Source organism: Poromitra crassiceps (genome assembly GCF_964638095.1).
Source record: "Poromitra crassiceps genome assembly, chromosome: 28".
In the NCBI taxonomy this organism is placed as follows: domain Eukaryota; kingdom Metazoa; phylum Chordata; class Actinopteri; order Beryciformes; family Melamphaidae; genus Poromitra; species Poromitra crassiceps.
In genome coordinates, this window is record NC_139651.1 from 16,263,704 (window position 1) to 16,285,040 (window position 21,337).

The 21,337-nt window shown below is 43.7% G+C and overlaps 1 protein-coding gene across 1 annotated transcript; it reads left to right on the plus strand.

Annotated features, from left to right (window-relative positions):
- Positions 1–463: 463 nt before the first annotated feature.
- Positions 464–18,290, plus strand: LOC310799583 (aminopeptidase Ey-like; the record flags this gene model as incomplete). The annotated part of the gene is made up of 20 exons (XM_083662172.1): positions 464–1,047; positions 3,801–3,943; positions 6,695–6,834; positions 7,278–7,404; positions 8,505–8,659; positions 9,189–9,302; positions 9,757–9,900; positions 10,798–10,863; positions 10,985–11,050; positions 12,970–13,148; positions 13,367–13,443; positions 13,538–13,674; positions 14,765–14,820; positions 14,977–15,124; positions 15,353–15,444; positions 15,681–15,791; positions 16,483–16,650; positions 16,734–16,874; positions 17,126–17,207; positions 18,135–18,290. The coding sequence occupies 20 exons, from the start codon at positions 464–466 to the stop codon at positions 18,288–18,290; spliced, it is 2,886 nt and encodes a 961-aa protein (XP_083518298.1).
- Positions 18,291–21,337: the final 3,047 nt, after the last annotated feature.

Sequence of the window (21,337 nt, forward strand, 5' to 3'; positions counted from 1 at the left end):
CTTTCCAAACTTCTCCCTGAAATGAAACTAGCAGTTATACTTGGAGAGGAAGTGAAGAGTCTGTGGGCATATTCTCTTCACTACAATGTATACCTTTGCTTTGGCAACATGTACTCCAGTATTTCATGCCAACAAACGACATTTTTAATTTAATTTAATTTAATTTAATTGTAATTCTGATTTCCCTATAGCATGGCCGAATCTGCATAATGTATTTAGTAAACAGACACGAGACGAGCTAACTTCTGAAAAGGCCCTTCATTCAGAGGAGCCATAATAAAAGTAAGTTCACAGATCTGGTTCTCTTATCACAAGAGGTTTTTACAACCCGTTGTTTTGGACCTTCGGCCATTTCCCCCCGCCCCCCCGAGGGATAACACGCCCCTTGAGCTGTATCTCTCTATACGACAGGGCATAAATAGCCTGTCTGTCTGTCTGCATGTCTTCTTGCTCTGGTGGCAACATGGCGAAAGGCTTCTACATCAGCAAAGTGGTGGCAGCGGTTGTGGCGGTTGGCGCCGTGGCCTCCGTGGCCACCATCATAGCCCTGTCTGTTGTGTACTCTCAGGAGAGGTCGAAGAACCAGGTGACCAGCACGGCCTCCCCCCCCACCACCCCATCCACCCCCAAGGAGCCCTGGGAGCGCTACAGGCTCCCCGACTCCCTCTCCCCCATCTTCTACAACGTGACCCTGTGGCCCAGGATGGAGCCCGACGACGCCACAGGCCTGTACGTCTTCAGCGGACGCTCGGCCGTGGTCTTCAGGTGCCAGAAGGAAACCGACCTCATCCTCATCCACTCCAACAAGCTGAACCTCACCACCTTCCAGGGACACCACGCCAGGCTGAGCGGCGTGAGTGGGGGAGTGAGCGCGCCGGGCATACGGAGGACCTGGCTCCAGGTTCCCACCCAGTACCTGGTGGTGCAGCTCAGCGGCAAGCTGCAGGCCGGCCGGCTGTACGAGCTCCTCACAGAGTTTGTCGGAGAGCTGGCCGACGACCTGGGAGGATTCTACAGGAGCGAATACATGGAGGACGGAGTGAAAAAGTATCTTGTTCTAATTTGATTATACTTTGTACGTCTGTCTATCCAAGTTTAGGTACTTTTTTTTTAGCTTGGTTTATTTGGGTCAAGGTTAAGGGGAAGCCAGGTCATGGTTAGGATTAGTTATTTGATTAATTGATTATTATTTGAGGTAGAGTCCCCGGCACAGAAGAATAGTTAGACTTCTTTATTTGTGTGACAACGTTTTGATCCTAGATGAATCTTCGTCTGGTCATTGGTCAATGACGAAGACAAAGATCCGTCTCGGATCGAAACGTTGCACAAAAATAAAGACGTCTAACTATACCTCCTCGGTGTGCGGGCTCTACCTTTTTAATCATGTACTGCATCTAGCCCAGCACACACAGTCGATGTGAGGATAGTTATCTTCTACTAGGATTCGTTATTTCACACTGAAGCTGTAAACACTGAGTACTAGTTGTATAGTAGTGATGTTAGAGATAGTAGTTTACAAAAACAAAAATAAGAAGGGAGCTCCTTGAACTTTTCAAGAATAGTATTTAATCCCGAAGTAATATATTCGTGTACACAGCAGTGTTACAAACAGAATATATCTTCAATAGGGTACACGGGCAAACAAAACGCTACGCGCGTTTCAACCACACAGGGTCTTCATCAGGCTGGAATAGCTGGGCGTCGGCCACCGCACCTGAGTATAAAAGACATACGTGGCACAGTTCAGAGGCAATGACGTGAGGTGGGCAGTACTATGACATCATACTGTAGGTTGGGCCATCATAAAGCAACATACACTCCAATATAGTAACAACCTGAATACGCAAAATGAGGGTATAAGCAACAGATGAGGATATATACATTATTGCAGAGAAGGCTATATGCAAACAGTCAAGATGGCCTATATAGGCTATAGGGAAAAACGACATAGCCTATAAGCAAAGTCCATGACGTCCTGTGGGAGAGGGGGGGGGGGGGAGAGAGCAACAGGGGAAATGATACGCTATAAGAAAAATGTTAGGTCCAGCTCCTCATTAAGTCCGTGAGGGCTGACAGTGTTGAGAGAGTAGATCCACCGCGCCTCACATTGTAGAAATAGAGATAGTAGTTTTGCAGATATGGGACCATCCCAGGGTTCAAACCAAAAATTCACTTTGTGATGAATCAATTGGAGACTGAAGAAAGCGCTGTGGAATCCCTAACAACTCATTTAGTTGTTTGTCGTTTTCAAGCAAACAATCTGAGCATGAAGAACACAGAAAGAGGTCAAATCTGAAGCAAAAAGGAAGAGTTCCATAATATACAAAATGAGATATACATATGGGATATGTATATCTCATTTCAAAAGCAGTCTTAAGGCATAGGCCTTTAGTTAATGGTAATCTTCTATATTATATAGAGCTGAACAGTCATGTGACATTTCTTGCCCTGGAAGAGAGTTCCCCATTAATTTATCCATAGACATTGTGAAAAATCCTTATATAACGAGTTTTAAGGCTGGAACCAAGAAAATAGAAAATTAGATTTTCTTGCTTGAAAATCTTTTGCTCTTGCTCTTCCGGGGCAAGACATGTCACGTGACTGTTCAGCTCTATAAGGAATCCGTCCTTGAATCTGTAAAATAGTGATGTAGAACTTGCATTCCTGGATCCATTCTCAGTTTGGTGTATTTTTCTTATTCCTGTGGAGATAACTGACCAAACATAGATGACATAACGTCAGGTGAAGATATTTCCAGCAGCTACGATGAAGTTGGGTCGGAGAAAAATGTGTTAAACTATATGAAACAAACGAGTAAAACAATCAACAATCAAACAATCAAACATCAAAGAGCAAGTGGAGAGACACTATCTGTAGATAAGGCAGGTTGAAGGAAATGTCAGGCCAATTGCGCAAGTAAACTAAACAATCACTAACTCCTGGAATGCCCTGAACATCATAGACTGATAGAACAGTGCAGTAAAGGAGTTCTCCTTCAATGTGTATTTTATTACTGAAGTCTATCTTAATCTATTCTATCTATCTAGGATGTTTCATTTTGTAGTACAGTATATTCTTCATGTAAGCACAACTAGATAAGAAAACACAGTCACATGCTAACACCTGAGACATGTGTTGAGTCCTAACCAGTGTTGGGGGTAACTCATTACAAAAGTAACATATTACATGTAATATATTACTTTTAGCAGTAACTCAGTAATATAACTTATTACTTATAGGATTTCAGTAATATTATACCAGTTACTTTGTCAAGTAACTCAAGTTACAAATTGAGTTACTTTTTTTTTTTTTAATCAAAGCACATATTTAAAAAAGATACAATCGCTTCCTAATCAAACTGTGTGTTTTTATGCAAATAACCACTATAGATGACAATAACAAAGGAAAAGAATAACATTTAGAATTTTGGATTGTTTACACTGACTTCAAGGTGGTTGAAATCATTTTTCGGGATGGTTCCAGGATGTCATTCTGCTGCTGCTGTTGTTTTGGTGAAAGTAATGCAAAAGTAGTGTAATAAGTAACGAGTTACTCTACACAGACAGTAATATTATAAAGTAACGTATTACTTTCAAATGAAAGCAACTAGTAATATGTAGTATATTACATTTTGGAATTAACTTGCCCAACACTGATCTTAATCTATTCAAATTAAGGATGTTTCATTTTGTAGTACAGTATTCTTCATGTAAAGCACAGCTAGATAAGAAAACACACTCACATGCTAACACCTGAGAGACGTGTTGAGTGACCTAACCGTTGGTGTTTGCTCTCGTCAGAGTCGTGGCGACCACTCAGATGCAGCCGACTGACGCGAGGAAGGCGTTCCCCTGCTTCGACGAGCCCGCTATGAAGGCCGTCTTCCTCATCACGCTGCTCCACCCGCATGGCACTGTGGCTCTGTCCAACGCCATGAACAACGGCAAGTTCCCCTCTCTGTCTGTGCTTCTGCCCCCGCAGCTCCACTCTGTGCTTCTCCCCCCGCAGCTCACTTGCAAATTAACATTTTCCTTGCTGAATAATGAGATATGGCTTCCTGTAGGGATGCACAATATTGGATTATTCTTATGCCAATATCTTCCTATATATATATATATATATATATATATATATATATATATATATATATATATATATATATATATATATATATATATATATATATGGGGCGTATCTATATATATATATTTCTTTTAATTGGTTGTTTTCTAGAGGTAAACTTGCTGCTGCCTTGCTAGCCAATGGTTTTGTAGCTTAAAAACGCAGGGCACATCATCTCCAGAGTCTAATGCATGACAACTTCATGACATCTAGGAATTTTGCGTGTTTTGCGCGCAAAATTTCGTCATGCAATTGCCCCCCCAATTTTATCCAGGCCCACCCAATTTTATCCAGGCCCACCCATAATTGAATTTCTGCCTACGCCCCTGAAATATATATATATATATATATATATATATATATATATATATATTCCGGCAACAGCTGTGGCCGGGGGCATTATGTGTTGGGGATGTCATAAGTCTGTCCGTCCGTGCTTGGTAACACGATATCTCAGGAGCGCACCTTGGGGGAATTCTTCAAATTTGGCTCAAACGTCCAATTGGACTCAAGGATGAACTGACTCGATTTTGGTGGTCAAAGGTCCAAGTTCAAGGTGAACTGTGACCTCACAACTGCCTGTTCATGCTCGTTAACGGGGGGTATATCAGGAACGCCTTGAGGAAATGTCTTCAAATTTGGCACAAATGTCCACTTGAATTTATTTGATTTTGGTGGTCAAAGGTCAAGGTTACGGTGGCCTCATGCCCATCCCATTCTCATGAATGCGGCCTCCTATTCCTCTGGTAGTCCACCACAAGCTCATTGGTTTTGCTGAGCTTGAGGTGATTGTCGCAGCGTGTGACAAAGCTCTCTATGAGTGCGTTTACATGCAGACAATAAACAGTTTATTAGCAGATTTCTGGAGTTACCTGATTATTCAAGTGTCATGTAAACGTCATCCTTTACCGGATAAAGGTCGTTATCAGTTTATGAGAAAACTGATAAACGCACCTAGGTTTCTGCTGAATCATCAGGTTTATTCAAGTGCATGTAAACGTGGAAATCAGATTATTGCCAGTTACCAGATTATTCTCAGTTATAAAACGGCTCTCTCAAATCAAGCAATCTGATTGGTTCACAGCCATTGTATAAATCCAGTAACCGAGTCCAATAACCCATGGCCATGGGTTATTGGTTGCCATGGCAACTCTCTTACTAAAAGCCTTTGGTTACCTCAAAAAAAACAAATGGCGGAGACAGCTGTCAGATCCTTGTGAATCGATCTTCGCTTATAACTTTACTAATACTTCGCAGAAAATTATGTTTTGTACAAGAATAAATGCGGGCTAATGTCTTCTTTGCAAAAAAAAGGCTGTTAACCCCGCATTTAACCCCGCATTTAACCCCCGTTGGTGTCGGGCTTTGCAGAAAGCACTCAGCTTCTCAGCAAGCGCTGAGAATGCAGCGCTGCGCTCGAGCTGCCTGTCGGCTTTCCAGAAAGCTCTCAGCTTCTCAGCAAGCGCCAGGATTGGCCAATGTCAACTTCAGTCTCCAGAACGATCCAATCAAATCACCCGCACGTTCTTGCGGTCCCGCCTTACAGTAGTGTTTCAACTGACTCTATCAGAATACCATGCCAGTCGGACTTATAGTATTATTATTATTATATTATTATACTTGGAAACCGTTTTATAAAAGCAATATAGCACTCGAGCCTGCGGCCTCGTGGGATAACAGCTTATCAGCGGGATATATTCGCCACAACACACTTGCTCTCATGCTATATTGCTTAATTATCCTTTTATTGTTTGCATGTAAACGCACTCTATGAGTCCTCTGTATTCCTACTGTATGGGAAAATAGTCTCAAAGTGAAGACAGCGTGTTTTTCACTGGAAATTATTCACTGGAATCATACATGTCAATATAGTGATAACTTCCATTTAGCAAACATTTTTAAAATAAAATACATACCTTTTAGTAAATTCCTTCAAAGTCTTCACTTCAGTTTTATGAGTCTTGACAGACATGTTTCGAAAATGAGATGGTTCATCTCAAGGGGTCTATCCTTCTAATAAATTGTGAAATTGTATGTCAACTGCAACTTGACTTGTTGACGGAGGCATACAACTGCAAGGTGGTTATTTCTAGTTTCCACCTAATTTCAGACAACATCATGCCTCACTGGCCCACTGGCAGATGCAGACATACATACAATGCTTTTCAGATAAGAAAACGATTTCTATATTTTTATGCCTTATGTGTTCGGGTTGTCCGTCCGTCGATATCTCAGGAACGTCTTGAAGGCCTTGGAGTCAAAAAATAAACTGATTCGATTTTGGTGGTCAAAGGCCAAAGTTCAAGGTCACTTCCTTCCATGCTCGTTAACGCAATATCTAAGGAATGCCTTCAGAGAATTTCTTCAAATTTGGCACAAATTGGTCTCAAAAATGAACTGATTGGAATTTGGTGGTCAAAAACAATTGCTCTAGGTAACGAGCCTGCATGGATTTACAAGACAGACCAAATGCGGTAACATCTGTAGGCACACAACCCATTACTGATTGTGTCATCTATAGCCTATGCCCTATATATAATAACCCTGCTGCTTTGTCTTTGTCCCCACACAGAGCCTGTCAACATCACCATGGAAGGCCAGAGTCTCATTCAGACAAGCTTTGAATACACACAGCTTATGTCCACCTACCTGCTGGCTTTCGTTGTCTGTGATTTTGCACACATCAGCACACCGTCAGGGGCAGAAGTTTTGGTAATCATTCATTACATCCATAGACTATTACATCCTACTGTCAGTGTTCTTCGTGGTATTGTCTTCTCCACAGCAGGGCAAATTAGGGCAATATTGGAATTATGCCAACTCTTGAAAATGATAAATTTGAGTAAAATAGCTTTATAGGAAAATACCGGTGTCATTGTGGAGTTATAGTCTGTCTAGTCTAGTTAACATTTTTCATGCCTTACTAAGTTATCTTTTTTCTTACATTTACGTATGGACTGTCGTTTACCCCATCTTCTGTTGCCTAGTTTGAAATCAACTGCTCTCCTCCTTGGGCACCATAACAATCAAACAAAAGGTCTGACAAGGGGGCGAAGGGGGTTGTCAGTCAGTGTGACTATGCTGCCCTCTACTGGACTCAGTTCATGTTTGTGGTCTACAGCCACCCTATCTGTCCCCTCTGGTTCTGTGTCCAGATCAGAATCTGGGCTCGCAGGAAGGCCATAGAGGAGGGCCAGGGAGACTACGCCCTGGAGAAGACTCCGCCCATACTGCGCTTCTTTGAGCATTACTACTCGTCCCCTTACCCCCTCAGCAAGTCAGGTAGGAAGCACACACAGCGCCCTCTGCAGCAGGGAGGGACTGGCTTTACACTGACATTGACAGCAAAGAGGGATGCAAATATGCGTAGACTGGCAAAAATGGATTAGCACAATTTTGTTACAATGAACTACAATAAAAATTAATACAACATGATATAGATGAACAATTTGAGCTATTAAATAAAAACTGACCAACGCTAACACACTCAATACAACAACACACCAACCTCAGAATCAGAATCAGAATCAGAAAGACTTTAATGATCCCCGGGGGGAAATTGGGACAAGTTACAGTAGCTCGCTCACAGAACACACATAGCATAAAATAAAATAAAATACCTAAACTAAACTCAGTTTAAAAGTTGACATAAATCCTTGTGATTTAAATACATGCCATATACATATACATGAATATCTATATGAATGAATTATGGACTTGGGGGTAGGACTATATAAGTACATTGTACTTCAGCCTACTCCTTTTTGGACTTTTGTCACTGGCATTGTATTATGATTAACTATTCTGTTTTCTTCCTTGGTATTTCGTGCTATTGTATATACATTATTTTATTATTTATTATTATTTGTCCGAAATAAAGCTTTCATTCATTCATTCATTCATTCATTCATTCATTCATTCATTCATTCATTCATTCATTCATTCATTCATTCATATATCATGATGTATGTACCCTCTTTTTTGCTGGTCTTAAAGGAACACTCCGCCCATTTTCAACCAGCTTTGTAACATTACAACATCAGTAGTATATCAGAAAACTGTAAACGGTTTTGAAGTCTGTCATTTAATTTGACAGTTACTCAAATCAACTCTCAATAACTGTCAAACTATTCATCATTCATCTAGTTTGACAGTTATTGAGAGTTGATTTGAGTTAATGAGTTATTAATTTGAGTTAGTGTGGACCAGTGATGTCACTGGTCCACACTTTTAACACTCAATACCTGTCAAATTAAATGACAGACTTCAAAACAGTTTACAGTTTTCTGATATACTACTGATGTTCTAATGATACAAAGCTGGTTGAAAATGGGCAGAGTGTTCCTTTAAGGTGCCTGTAGTGACCTCTCTAATGTCTCTAGACCAGATAGCTCTTCCTGACTTCAGCGCCGGAGCCATGGAGAACTGGGGCCTGATCACCTACAGGGAAACCGCCCTGTTATATAATCCTGCCGTGTCGTCCAATGGAGACAAGGAGTGGGTGTTAACAGTCATCTCCCATGAGCTCGCCCATATGGTACTATGGCACTAAGGACCATGCATTCCATAAAACTCTTGCATATTAATGTCTATATATATACAGTATATAAAACAGTTATCTCCGTTTGGATTTTTTATCGTTTTATTTTATATATTGATGTATTTATACTGTAATTTATTTATTTTTGGGACATTTTTATTATCAATCATAACTAAAACATATTCATCTGATAATTTTCACATAAATTACCTCAATAATGTTTTCTATGTGCACTCCAGGGAGTATCAAACAGATGTTGTTTGTTCATTTTAAGAATGGCGTTTACCTGTTTTTGCAAATGAACTCTTCAATATATACCGTATATATATATATATATATATATATATATATATATAGATATAGATATAGATATAGATATAGATATAGATATATATAGATATATAGATATAGATATACAGTATATATGTATGTATACTATATACATATACATACACACATATACTATACGGGCTCGCCAGCCCTGCTATATACAGTATATATATGATTATGTATAATATGCCCCCAGTGGTTTGGAAACCTGGTGACCATGAGGTGGTGGAACGACTTGTGGCTGAATGAGGGCTTTGCCTCCTACGTCTCTTATCTTGGAGCCAACTCTGCTGAACCAGGCTGGAATATAGTAAGTTTGATCCCTCGTTCACAACCATACGCCGAAGCCACGCTGACCCATTGGTTCGCACCAGGCGCTATGCAGAAGCATAGAGTGTCACGCTAAACCGCTCACACCAGAAGCACTCTCTTCTCCTCAGCGCCTCACTCACCGCTGCCCTCCCCCCCCCCTGCTCACAACTTGCATTGACTTCATGCCTGGCAGCTCGGTTGAAAAATAGAAGCTGAAACTATGGCTGCAGCGTGGCTTACTATTTGAAGTCTTATGGTAGTTGCCTAACCAAGTTGTATTAGTTGCCTAATCTTAACCGCTTGGGGAAGTAACCAGGAAGTCGCCGGTGTCGATTCGCAACATATATGGCGTTTTTTGGGAATATACATATTCTGTTGTTTCAGTGTGAGGACGTGCATGCTTAAAAAAAAATGGCTAAAATGTAAAGCAACATTTTTGTGTGTCCCTCCAGAAAGACCTGATGGTTCTGAACGAGGTGCAGGGTGTGATGGCTCTGGACGCCATGGCCTCCTCCCACCCGCTGTCCATCAAAGAGGGGGACATCCAGAAGCCAGAGCAAATCAGTCAACTCTTTGACCCCATCACTTACAGCAAGGTACAGTAGAATTGTGGCAGGTAACACTTTAACCCATTGATACCTGATGCAGCATTTGTGTGTGTATCCCTTTAAGAGCGGTCTTAAAGGGATACACACACAAAATTTGTGTGTATATCCCACATTTAATGTGGGATATACACACAAATGCTGCATCAGGTATCAATGGGTTAATGCTATACAAACAGATGGCCTTTATTGTCTGTAAGATTTGTACTCAGTAATACACCTGTTTTATCAGAACAAATCATGAGAAGACTCCAGGGTCCTCTCTCATTCTCTCACTGTCCGTAATGAAATAAGAGTGAAATTATGCTATTTTTTCATTTTTTGCTGGGGAACCCCCATCAGGTCTACCACAGAATGAAATGACTACTAAATCACTCCTCAGCATGAGCAGATGGCAGATGGCTACTTGCAGGCTAATGTTAATGCCTACTGGCAGGCTAATGTTTGGCTACTTGCAGGCTAATATGGCTACTTGCAGGCTAATGTTTGGCTACTTGCAGGCTAATGTTTGGCTACTTGCAGGCTAATGTTTGGCTACTTGCAGGCTAATGTTTGGCTACTTGCAGGCTAATGTTAATGGCTATGTGCAGGCTAATGTTTGGCTACTTGCAGGCTAATGTTTGGCTACTTGCAGGCTAATGTTTGGCTACTTGCAGGCTAATGTTAATGGCTATTTGCAGGCTAATGTTTGGCTACTTGCAGGCTAATGTTTGGCTACTTGCAGGCTAATGTTAATGGCTATGTGCAGGCTAATGTTTGGCTACTTGCAGGCTAATGTTTGGCTACTTGCAGGCTAATGTTAATGGCTATGTGCAGGCTAACGTTTGGCTACTTGCAGGCTAATGTTTGGCTACTTGCAGGCTAATGTTTGACTACTTGTCATTCCAGGGAGCTGCGGTCCTCAGGATGCTGTCAGAGTTCATCACAGAGTTCGTCTTTCAAAAAGGTCTCAGTGTGAGTACAGACAGTACATCATAAAACACATGGAACTCTTGATAGGCTAATTCAGCACATTTAGGCTCATGTTTTTCTGTTTGCACCAGAGTGTAACAAGTGTTGTTTCCTCTGTCTGCAGACGTACTTAGAGCAGTTCCAGTATAACAGCACGGACTATACAGACCTTTGGAAGCACCTACAAATGGTAAGATGCCACCGGACTTTACATGACATTTAACACACCAAACTAAATCAGAATAAATACATTTAACACACCAAACTGAATCAGAATCACTTTATTAACTTATTCAATTGGATTCAACTGTCAGCAGCACCACTGCCTCATTGCCACACAATAGCTTATTTAAAAAGAAATGCCACCATTTTTTACTCTGTCCAACAAAACTCAAACGCAAAACTCAAACTCAAATCAATCTCTCAGCATGAACACTTCACAGTGAGCACTGCAAAGGGGCCGTCCACACAGGCCAGGTGGTTTTTTACTTCACAGTGAGCACTGCAAAGGGGCCGTCCACACAGGCCAGGTGGTTTTTTACTTCACAGTGAGCACTGCAAAGGGGCCGTCCACACAGGCCAGGTGGTTTTTTACTTCACAGTGAGCACTGCAAAGGGGCCGTCCACACAGGCCAGGTGGTTTTTTACTTCACAGTGAGCACTGCAAAGGGGCCGTCCACACAGGCCAGGTGGTTTTTTACTTCACAGTGAGCACTGCAAAGGGGCTGTCCACACAGGCCAGGTGTTTTTTTACTTCACAGTGAGCACTGCAAAGGGGCTGTCCACACAGGCCAGGTGGTTTTTTACTTCACAGTGAGCACTGCAAAGGGGCTGTCCACACAGGCCAGGTGGTTTTTTACTTCACAGTGGGCACTGCAAAGGGGCCGTCCACACAGGCCAGGTGGTTTTTTACTTCACAGTGAGCACTGCAAAGGGGCCGTCCACACAGGCCAGGTGGTTTTTTACTTCACAGTGAGCACTGCAAAGGGGCCGTCCACACAGGCCAGGTGGTTTTTTACTTCACAGTGAGCACTGCAAAGGGGCCGTCCACACAGGCCAGGTGGTTTTTTACTTCACAGTGAGCACTGCAAAGGGGCCGTCCACACAGGCCAGGTGGTTTTTTACTTCACAGTGAGCACTGCAAAGGGGCCGTCCACACAGGCCAGGTGGTTTTTTACTTGCAACAAAAATACAAAATGGGAAAAATACTCAAAAAAGGGGTTAAAAACAAAAGACACTAGTGGGCAATAGAGAGTCAAATGTGTGACTGTGTGTGTGGTACTACTCTGTTTCATCCGTATCTGTAAGCTTTCAGAATTACCCACGAAATGAACACAGAGTACAGACAGAAAGCTTCGTCCATATCCGTATATAATGTTGAGCATAATTGGGCCTTTAGCCTAGGCTAATAATGCATGCACACTTGGGCGAGGCCAGCGGTCCTGTCTGTAGTCCTGCATGGCTGGATCAAGGCAGAGTGAAAAGTCTCTAGTTTCTAGTCCTGGCTGGATCAAGGCAGAGTGAAAAGTCTCTAGTCTCTAGTCCTGGCTGGATCAAGGCAGAGTGAAAAGTCTCTAGTCTCTAGTCCTGGCTGGATCATGGCAGAGTGAAAAGTCTCTAGTTTCTAGTCCTGGCTGGATCAAGGCAGAGTGAAAAGTCTCTAGTCTTTAGTCCTGCCTGGATCAAGGCAGAGTGAAAAGTCTCTAGTCTCTAGTCCTGGCTGGATCGAGGCAGAGTGAAAAGTCTCTAGTCTCTAGTCTCTAGTCCTGGCTGGATCAAGGCAGAGTGAAAAGTCTCTAGTATCTAGTCTCTAGTCCTGGCTGGATCAAGGCAGAGTGAAAAGTCTCTAGGATCTAGTCTCTAGTCCTGGCTGGATCAAGGCAGAGTGAAAAGGCCCACAAGGATGCTTGCCTGTTAATTGGCCCCAATGCCAGTATGCCTTCCAGCATGGCTGCAACGCTGCAGTGAGACAGACTACAATGAATACAATCTCCAACACCAACCTCAAACACAGTAACACTTCACAGTATTTTAATATAGGGCATCCCCGTGACAGGGACATTGAATTAACTATCACATTAGGATGATTTTAACCGTCCTCTTCCCCAGGCGGTGGATGCTGAGACGCCCAGCCTGGGCCTGCCCCACACTGTGGAGGACATCATGAACCGCTGGATCCTCCAGATGGGTTTCCCCGTGGTCACCATCGACACCCAGACAGGACACATCACCCAAGAACACTTCCTGCTGGACCCAGACTCTGTCGTGAAATGGAACTCTCAGTTCAAGTAGGAATCCACCTATATCTATCCTTGCTGGAAGCTTACTTAATGGTAACAGTGGGTCTGACCACATGAGACTCTGGTTGAAACAGCGTAGCTGTTGAGTAGAAGTTGGGGTGTCTTGCGTGAAATCCCATCATCTTTGACTGAACCCTACACTGACCTCTCTCTATGCTCTATGTGTCTGTATGTGCATATGGATGGATGCGTGGATGTGTTTCTAGTTATGAGTGGTTTGTCCCTATTACATGGATGAAGCCACCAGGATTTGTGAGGCAGTACTGGCTCCTTAAGAAAGAAGGTAGGATTTCATTTAGGCGCACTCTCAGAGCAGCTTAAGGATGATGGACATTGTATAAAAATATATTTTTTCCCCTTAATCCCTATCCAAACAGATACAAACACAAACATGACAATCGGCACCGGAGAGTGGCTATTGGCCAACATAAATACAGCTGGCTTCTACAGAGTCAACTATGACTCTGAAAACTGGGATCGTCTCCTCATCAAGCTGGCCTCCTCCAGCCACCAGGTACACAACACTGCAATACTTTCTACCTAGTCTGACTCACTGGAAGCAGGCTGCGGGGATAGGCTCTGCCTAGTCTGACTCACTGGAAGCAGGCTGCGGGGATAGGCTCTGCCTAGTCTGACTCACTGGAAGCAGGCTGCGGGGATAAGCTCTGCCTAGTCTGACTCACTGGAAGCAGGCTGCGGGGATAAGCTCTGCGTAGTCTGACTCACTGAGAGCAGGCTGCGGGGATAAGCTCTGCCTAGTCTGACTCACTGGAAGCAGGCTGCGGGGATAGGCTCTGCCTAGTCTGACTCACTGGAAGCAGGCTGCGGGGATAAGCTCTGCCTAGTCTGACTCACTGGAAGCAGGCTGCGGGGATAAGCTCTGCGTAGTCTGACTCACTGAGAGCAGGCTGCGGGGATAAGCTCTGCCTAGTCTGACTCACTGGAAGCAGGCTGCGGGGATAAGCTCTGCCTAGTCTGACTCACTGGAAGCAGGCTGCGGGGATAAGCTCTGCCTAGTCTGACTCACTGGAAGCAGGCTGCGGGGATAAGCTCTGCGTAGTCTGACTCACTGAGAGCAGGCTGCGGGGATAAGCTCTGCCTAGTCTGACTCACTGGAAGCAAGCTGCAGGGATAAGCTCTGCGTAGTCTGACTCACTGAGAGCAGGCTGCGGGGATAAGCTCTGCCTAGTCTGACTCACTGGAAGCAGGCTGCGGGGAGAAGCTCTGCCATTGGTGCCGACCATTTCAGTCGGCGCAAAGAGAAATCCCTCTCCGCTCCCTGCGTGTCGCTCTCAAATGCCTCTACCGCTGTGAAACAACAACAACGCTAGCTTAGCTAACGAGCTACACGCTGAAAATGACAAGTTTTGACGAAGATTTGGATTGTGCAATAAAGCAGACCTGCTTGGTACTTTCAGTGGATGGTTGTAAAGATAACAGAGCCTTTTTCCCCACTATACCAGAGTGAGAGTAAGAGCAGCCAGACTCTCTCCTGCGCTGATACAGTGTGAAAGGGAGATTGTCTGGCAAGCGGGACTACTTTCTATGTGCTTGTAAATGAATATTCAAATGTCCAAACTCAATTTCATGTTCATTCTTTTCAGGATATCCCAGTGATCAACCGAGCCCAACTCATTGATGACGCTTTTAACCTTGCAAGGTCAGATCTTTTTATATACCAGTGTATATATATATATATATATATATATATATATATATATATATATATATATATATATATATATATATAAGTATAAATGTATTAATGTCACATTTTGAAAGATGGGTGTCAAGTAATTTCATGTGACCTATTCAGGGCGAGGGTGGTGAACACGACCTTGGCTCTGAGGACCACCAAGTTCCTCATCAAAGAACTGGAGTACATGCCTTGGAAGACGGCCACACGCAATCTGGACTACTTCTTCCTCATGTTTGATCGCAGTGAAGTCTATGGACCCATGCAGGTTTGTGAATGATCTTCAACATGTACTGTATTATAAGATGGGCAAAATAAAGTCATTCTGATTCCAACGTATTATTATTTTTTGCATCTATAAAAACAAATTCTGTGATAAATATCCCCTGTGTATGTCCAATAATATATTTTAGGATATGCACGTTATTTCCATTTTGTAAAGATTTTTTCTAAATCTTATTCAGTTCAGTACTCATGTGGTGTTATCGTCCTCCAGGCTTATATAAAGAAACAGGTCACTCCTCTTTTTAACCACTTCAAAAACATCACTGACGACTGGACCAAGATCCCTGACGGACACACTGACCAGTAAGGAACTTTATGTTTGCCTGTTTATTCCCTGCCTGCTTCATTCATTTGTGTTGCTTTGAATTCATATCTGCCATCTGCAGCCTTGATTTTATTGTGCCTTGTCATTTCAAAGTGATTTTGGAGATCCCGTTATCAAATTCTCATCTGATACCAATGTGACCCAAAACAAAAGTGTAGCCTTTTTAACTGTAGGCCACCCTGAAGCTCCGATCATCTTCTGTGTTGCTGTCCAGGTACAACCAGGTGAACGCCATCTCCCTGGCCTGCAGCACGGACGTGGAAGGCTGCAAGGAGCTGACTACCGGCTGGTTCAGAGCGTGGATGAACCACCCCGCTAACAACACGTACGTTCGCAGATCAAGTCTGACTGTGAATATTGTCCACTGTTTTGTACAATGTACAGTGATATTTGTGCTCACTTTTAAATGAATAGAATCATTGTTGTTCAGTATTGTAGGCCTGACTCACATTTCTTTTCTTCGTTATGTTTCCTTTTCATTGTTTCAGGATGATTCTTTCCCTATTAGCTCCCTACTTCCTTCCTTATAGAGAGGCAAAGTGAACGTCACTTCCTGCTTCAGCACTGTACCAGAGGTTTTCTTCCGCAATTTATTTTCCCATAGACATTTCGTAAAATGCTTATAAAAATAGTTTTACTTGGTCAAACCAAACGGTTCAGATATATTTAGAATCGGGAGAGACCATAGATCATTTCACTCAGAACCCAAAACAAAACAAAAAACATAGGAAAAAATTCTCATTTTCTTCAAACGCGCATTTTTTTTAACGTTTTGGTCTGGGTGAAATGTTATGCGATCTCTCCTGTTTCTAAATATATCTGACCCATTTGGTTTGAACAAGTAAAACTATTTTATAAGTATTTTACGAAATGTCTATGGGAAAATAAATGGCGGATGAAAATCTCTGGTACAGTGCTGAAGCAGGAAGTGACGTCCCACTTTGCCTCTCTATAGCCACTGACCACTGACCTTGTTCCATCCTTACCAAACACATGTGCTCTTGTGGTCCACGCAGCATCCCTGCCAACCTGAGGTCCACCGTGTACTGCAGTGCCATCGCAGCAGGAGGGGTGGAGGAGTGGGACTTTGCTTGGGCCATGTTCAAGAATGCCACCATCGCTTCAGAGGCTGATAAACTGATGTACAGTCTGGCCTGCGCTAAGCAGCCCTGGCTGCTCAACCGGTCAGTAGATAATCTGACACACGATCACTTATATATACATAATGTATGATAGTACACATTGGCTCATTGTGGGTGTCTTGCAGGTATCTGGAATATTGTCTGGATCCAGAGAAGATCCGTAAGCAGGACGCCACCATCACCATCATTTACATCGCCGGTAACGCCATCGGCCAGCCTCTAGCTTGGGACTTTGTCCGGGCCAACTGGGACCATATATTCAATGAGTGAGTTTTTTCCCTGATGGACGCAAGTGCACAATCCTGCCAGCTGGTGGTGCTGTGTAGCCAGAGCAAGCCACTAACGCTGCCATGGTTGAGGGTTCTGTTCCCACTCATGCTAAACATGTCATGGAAATGTGTGAGGAGGCTTGGATCAAAGCAGTAGATGTTACCCGGCAGCGTGGCGTTGTGTCAACGCGACGATTTGAGAATTAGAGTCCTTTTCACAAGGTGTCTCATTTTTGTCTTTTCTTCAGCTACGGCGGTGGATCATTTTCCTTTGGAAGACTCATTGATGGAGTGACCAAACGTTTCAACACTGAATTTGACTACAAACAGGTACAGCTTCTCTTGTTGTTTTTTAAGGTAGCAACAGTTGATGTGATGAGGATGACAACAATGACAAACACAACCCAGTCACCAGGATAAAATGGTGGCATGCTACATCTCTGCAACCAAAAATATGTTGCTTATCAACAATAGATATAATAATAATAATAATAATAATAATAATAATAATAATAATAATAATAATAATAACTGATTGCATTTATATAGCGCCTTTCTAGATACTCAAAGCGCTTCACATGTCAGGGGAGGGGGCAGGACTCAACTCAACCACCACCGATGTGTAGCACACCCACCTGGGTATGTGTGACGTTATAGCCTAGTCCTATAACGGTCATGTAAATAACAACAGTATGCTACTGAGATAGCATGGTGGGAAATGAGTGTGTTGAGGTTGAGGGTGACGGAGGCCACATTTGCCTTAAAGGCTTTAGACACTGGAGACCGGGGTTCACTTCCCAGCATCTTATATACTTCAACCATAAGTCACATTTAACGTTGTTGTTATTTAACCAGTGGGCAAGCCCACCCCCTCCAGGCCCGGCGTTGGGGGCGGGCCAGACCGGGCCAGGCCCGCCCATTTCCCATCTTTGCCCGGCCAGATAATGTGTGTGTACAAAAAGGGGGAAAAAATACACATGCCGACCTTTGATTCTGGTGACATGGGTTGATTCTGTTAGACTGTAGTATATCTTGGTATATACTGCTGGTGTATACTGATATAGTCTAGTAGCCTATACACTGTTATTATGGTATATATTGCTACAGTATATGCTGATATATTCTCTTGTATATTAGTATATTCTGGTAAACTGGTAAATCACATTTAGCGTATATCAGAATTGACCATAGCCAATGAGTGAGAATACTGCATATACGGTATTAAATCCCATGCATTGTCATGCTGATCCGCTCCAGCTGCAGCAGTTCAAAGAGGACCATGCAGAGGGCGGGTTTGGCTCGGCTGCCTGGGCTGTGGAGCAGGTTCTGGAGAGGACCAAGGCCAACATGAACTGGGTGGCCTTGAACCAGGAACAGGTCCTCGCATGGTTCACTGGCGAGGCTGCTTCTTAATGAGCCAAAGAACACTGCCCTGTCCTGTCCTGTCCACTGCTCAACATTTTTTTAACGTAGTTTTCTATCATGCAAATGTTCACTATGACTACACATTTTTTTCTCCAGCTGAAACCAAATGTTTATAGTTAAAATAATATAATATAACCACATGTTTATAGAGATATCAATCTTATGAATGTCATGTTTATGAAGTTGGAGGATGTGTTTCTTTTTTATTGTAAAGTTTGCGGTAAAGCATTTTATGGATAAAGTTTATTTGATACCAATATCTTCTTTTGTGTATTATATGGTCATGTTAGATTAGACTGGAACTATCGGTTCTCTAGATCAGAGGTTCTCAAATGTTTTTCAGCCAAGGACCCTTTACAAGATAGTAAATATAACGGGGACCCCCTCATTCTGATTTATGATTTTGGGCTAAGCTTAATTGTTTCCACGGTAACGTGCTTGACTTTTAAATTGATAGGTTTATTAGATCAGAATGTAATCCATGAACCATTTTAGATTGAAAGCATACAATATTTTCGTTGAGCTATGAAGCTTTTGCACACACAAAAAAAAACAGTTTTTATTTATATTTTCCTGAAAACCTTTCGCAGACCCCCTTGCAAAGTGCCACGGACCCCTGGGGGTCCCCGGACCTCTATTTGAGAGCCACTGCTCTAGATTCCAGTAACGTCAGCCCAGTCTGATTCAGCTGCTGTCCAAGCCAAGGCCAAATGGACATGAGGTTCCCTGCAGCGTTTCAACCGCTAACTAGTGTTTACTCAGGCAGGGAGACGAGGTGCCAATCAAGTTTATGTTTATGTTTATTAAGGCCAGAGTGAATTGTTTGACATTGCGCTTTGTCACATGCCTCCTCCCAGTCCTCTATGGCAGTGGTTCTCAAATGGGGGTGGCACTTGTGGTGATGTGTTAGATTAGACTGGAACTATCGGTTGTCTAGATTCCACTAACGGTCAGCCCAGTCTGATTCAGATGCTGTCCAAGCCAAGGCCAAATGGACATCATGAGGTTTCCTGCAGCGTTTCAACCGCTAACTAGTGTTTACTCAGGCAGGGAGACAAGGTGCCAATGAAGGTGGTCCCAGTTCAGCTGCCAGTTAGCCCAGCAGGGGTCTTTCCTCAAACACTTTAGAGTGGATGTGCTCTCTGTTTAGTCTGAGCTAAGAAGCTACGTCTGCTGCCAGGCACTGACTCATCTACAAAAATATAAAAAAAAATCACAGAAGTAGAAAACTTACAATATATGCGTCTGAATTCAAAATAGAGTAAGAATAGTAGGGTACCAAACAAAGAAATGTAAGAGCTGTTATGATAAATAAAGAATTTTATTCTCAGTACTCTTCACATTGTGAAAACCCAATAAATATACAATTATTTACAATAAAAAAAACATACAAAAATATATATTTTGTTTAAAATAACAAAAAAGAAGATTTGTCCTTCGTCAGAGGTCATTGTTGCAATGAAAGTGGACAGAGTCATTTGATAGCAGCAGTGTCTTCAGCACTGTCCAGAGAAGGCAGCATGTTGGAGCTGCTGCTGTGGTGTCCAGTACTGCTGGTTGGTGAAGCGAACTCCACTAGAAACCTGACAACAGACAGACAACAGATGCTGAGTTACTGACATTGTTCATTCAATAAAAAAAAGAAAAGGGAAAAAATACTGGTATGGTAGCTTTATCACTGGGTATTCACATGTGACAATCTATGGACAATTATTGTGATTAAGTGAAAAGTTGTACATGGAAAAAGCCATTATAAAGTTAAGGGTTACGGTACATCTCTGATGGAAATAACACTATTAAATGTTTAAAAAAGTCATTGAATTGAGACCATTGATATGAACATACCTGGTAGGAGTGCTGCAGAGAGGGCAGCTGGGGCGTGAAGGCCTGCTCCAGGGAGTCCATGGCGTCATAGGCTGGTTCCCCTGGACTGTAGCTGGCTGGTTCCCCTGGACTGTAGCTGGCTGGTTCTCCTGGACTGTAGCTGGCTGGTTCCCCTGGACTGTAGCTGGCGGCCGACTGACCCAGGATCCGGTTGAGGCTTTGGGGCTGCTCGGCCACGAAGCCCGGGGTGAATCTCCTCTGCTCCTCTGCGTCCTGGCCGAGCCCCAGCTGGGCCGACAGGTAGGAGATGTAGCGGATGGTGAGGCGCATCGTCTCGATCTTGGTCAGGGTCTGCCCGGCCGGGGCCACCGACGGCGGGAGGTAGCTCCTGAGGTGATGCATGGCCTTGGTCAGGTCCCTCATCCTCAGCTTCTCCCTTTCGCTGGCTGTCTGACGCTTCTTACCCGGGTACCTCGACCTGCTGGGTCTCTTCTTGGTGGTGGAAGAGCCGGCCGTGGAGGGTCCGGGGCAGGGCAGGATCTGAGGTGCTGCCGGGCTGCTGAAGATGAAATGGTCCAAGGCGGTGCCCTGGTTGCTTCCAGCAGCCTGGAGCGATGTGGGGGAGAAACAGAAGGAGTCCACGGTGGAGGTGGGAGACAGGCTGCTGCCGGCGCTCAAGTACCCGGGGTCTGAGGCCGCATCGTAGGCAAGGCCATCGTATGGCTTCTCCCTGAGCAGAGAGTCGCAGTCAAGCAGGAAAGAGCTGCCCTGGTTCCCCTGGAGCTGGAGAGAAGAGCAGTAGGACATCTTCATAGCTGCTGCTGAAGAGAGAAGCAGGAGTTGTGGCAGTAAAAGTAGACTTCCCTGAGCAGTGAGTTGTCAGTTGTGTTTCTGGTCAGGCAGGCAGAGGCTAGTGAGGAGGACCAGGGAGGCTGCACCATATATGTGGTGTGAGGTGTGAGGTTGCACCTCCGGCAGCCACCTCTGGTCCTGAGAAGCTCTGGGAGCGGGGCTGACACCCAGGCCAGGGGGTCCATGGGAAGCAGGCCCGCTCCAGGATAAGGTGTGAGCTGGCATCTAGCACAGGCATCATAAAGTATGATTCACACGATGCACCTCCAGCATGGGAGCATGAGTGTGTCGGGGACAGGGACTTGACCCGGTCACAGGTACGCCTGTGAATCTTCACTGGCCTCACGATTCGATTCGAT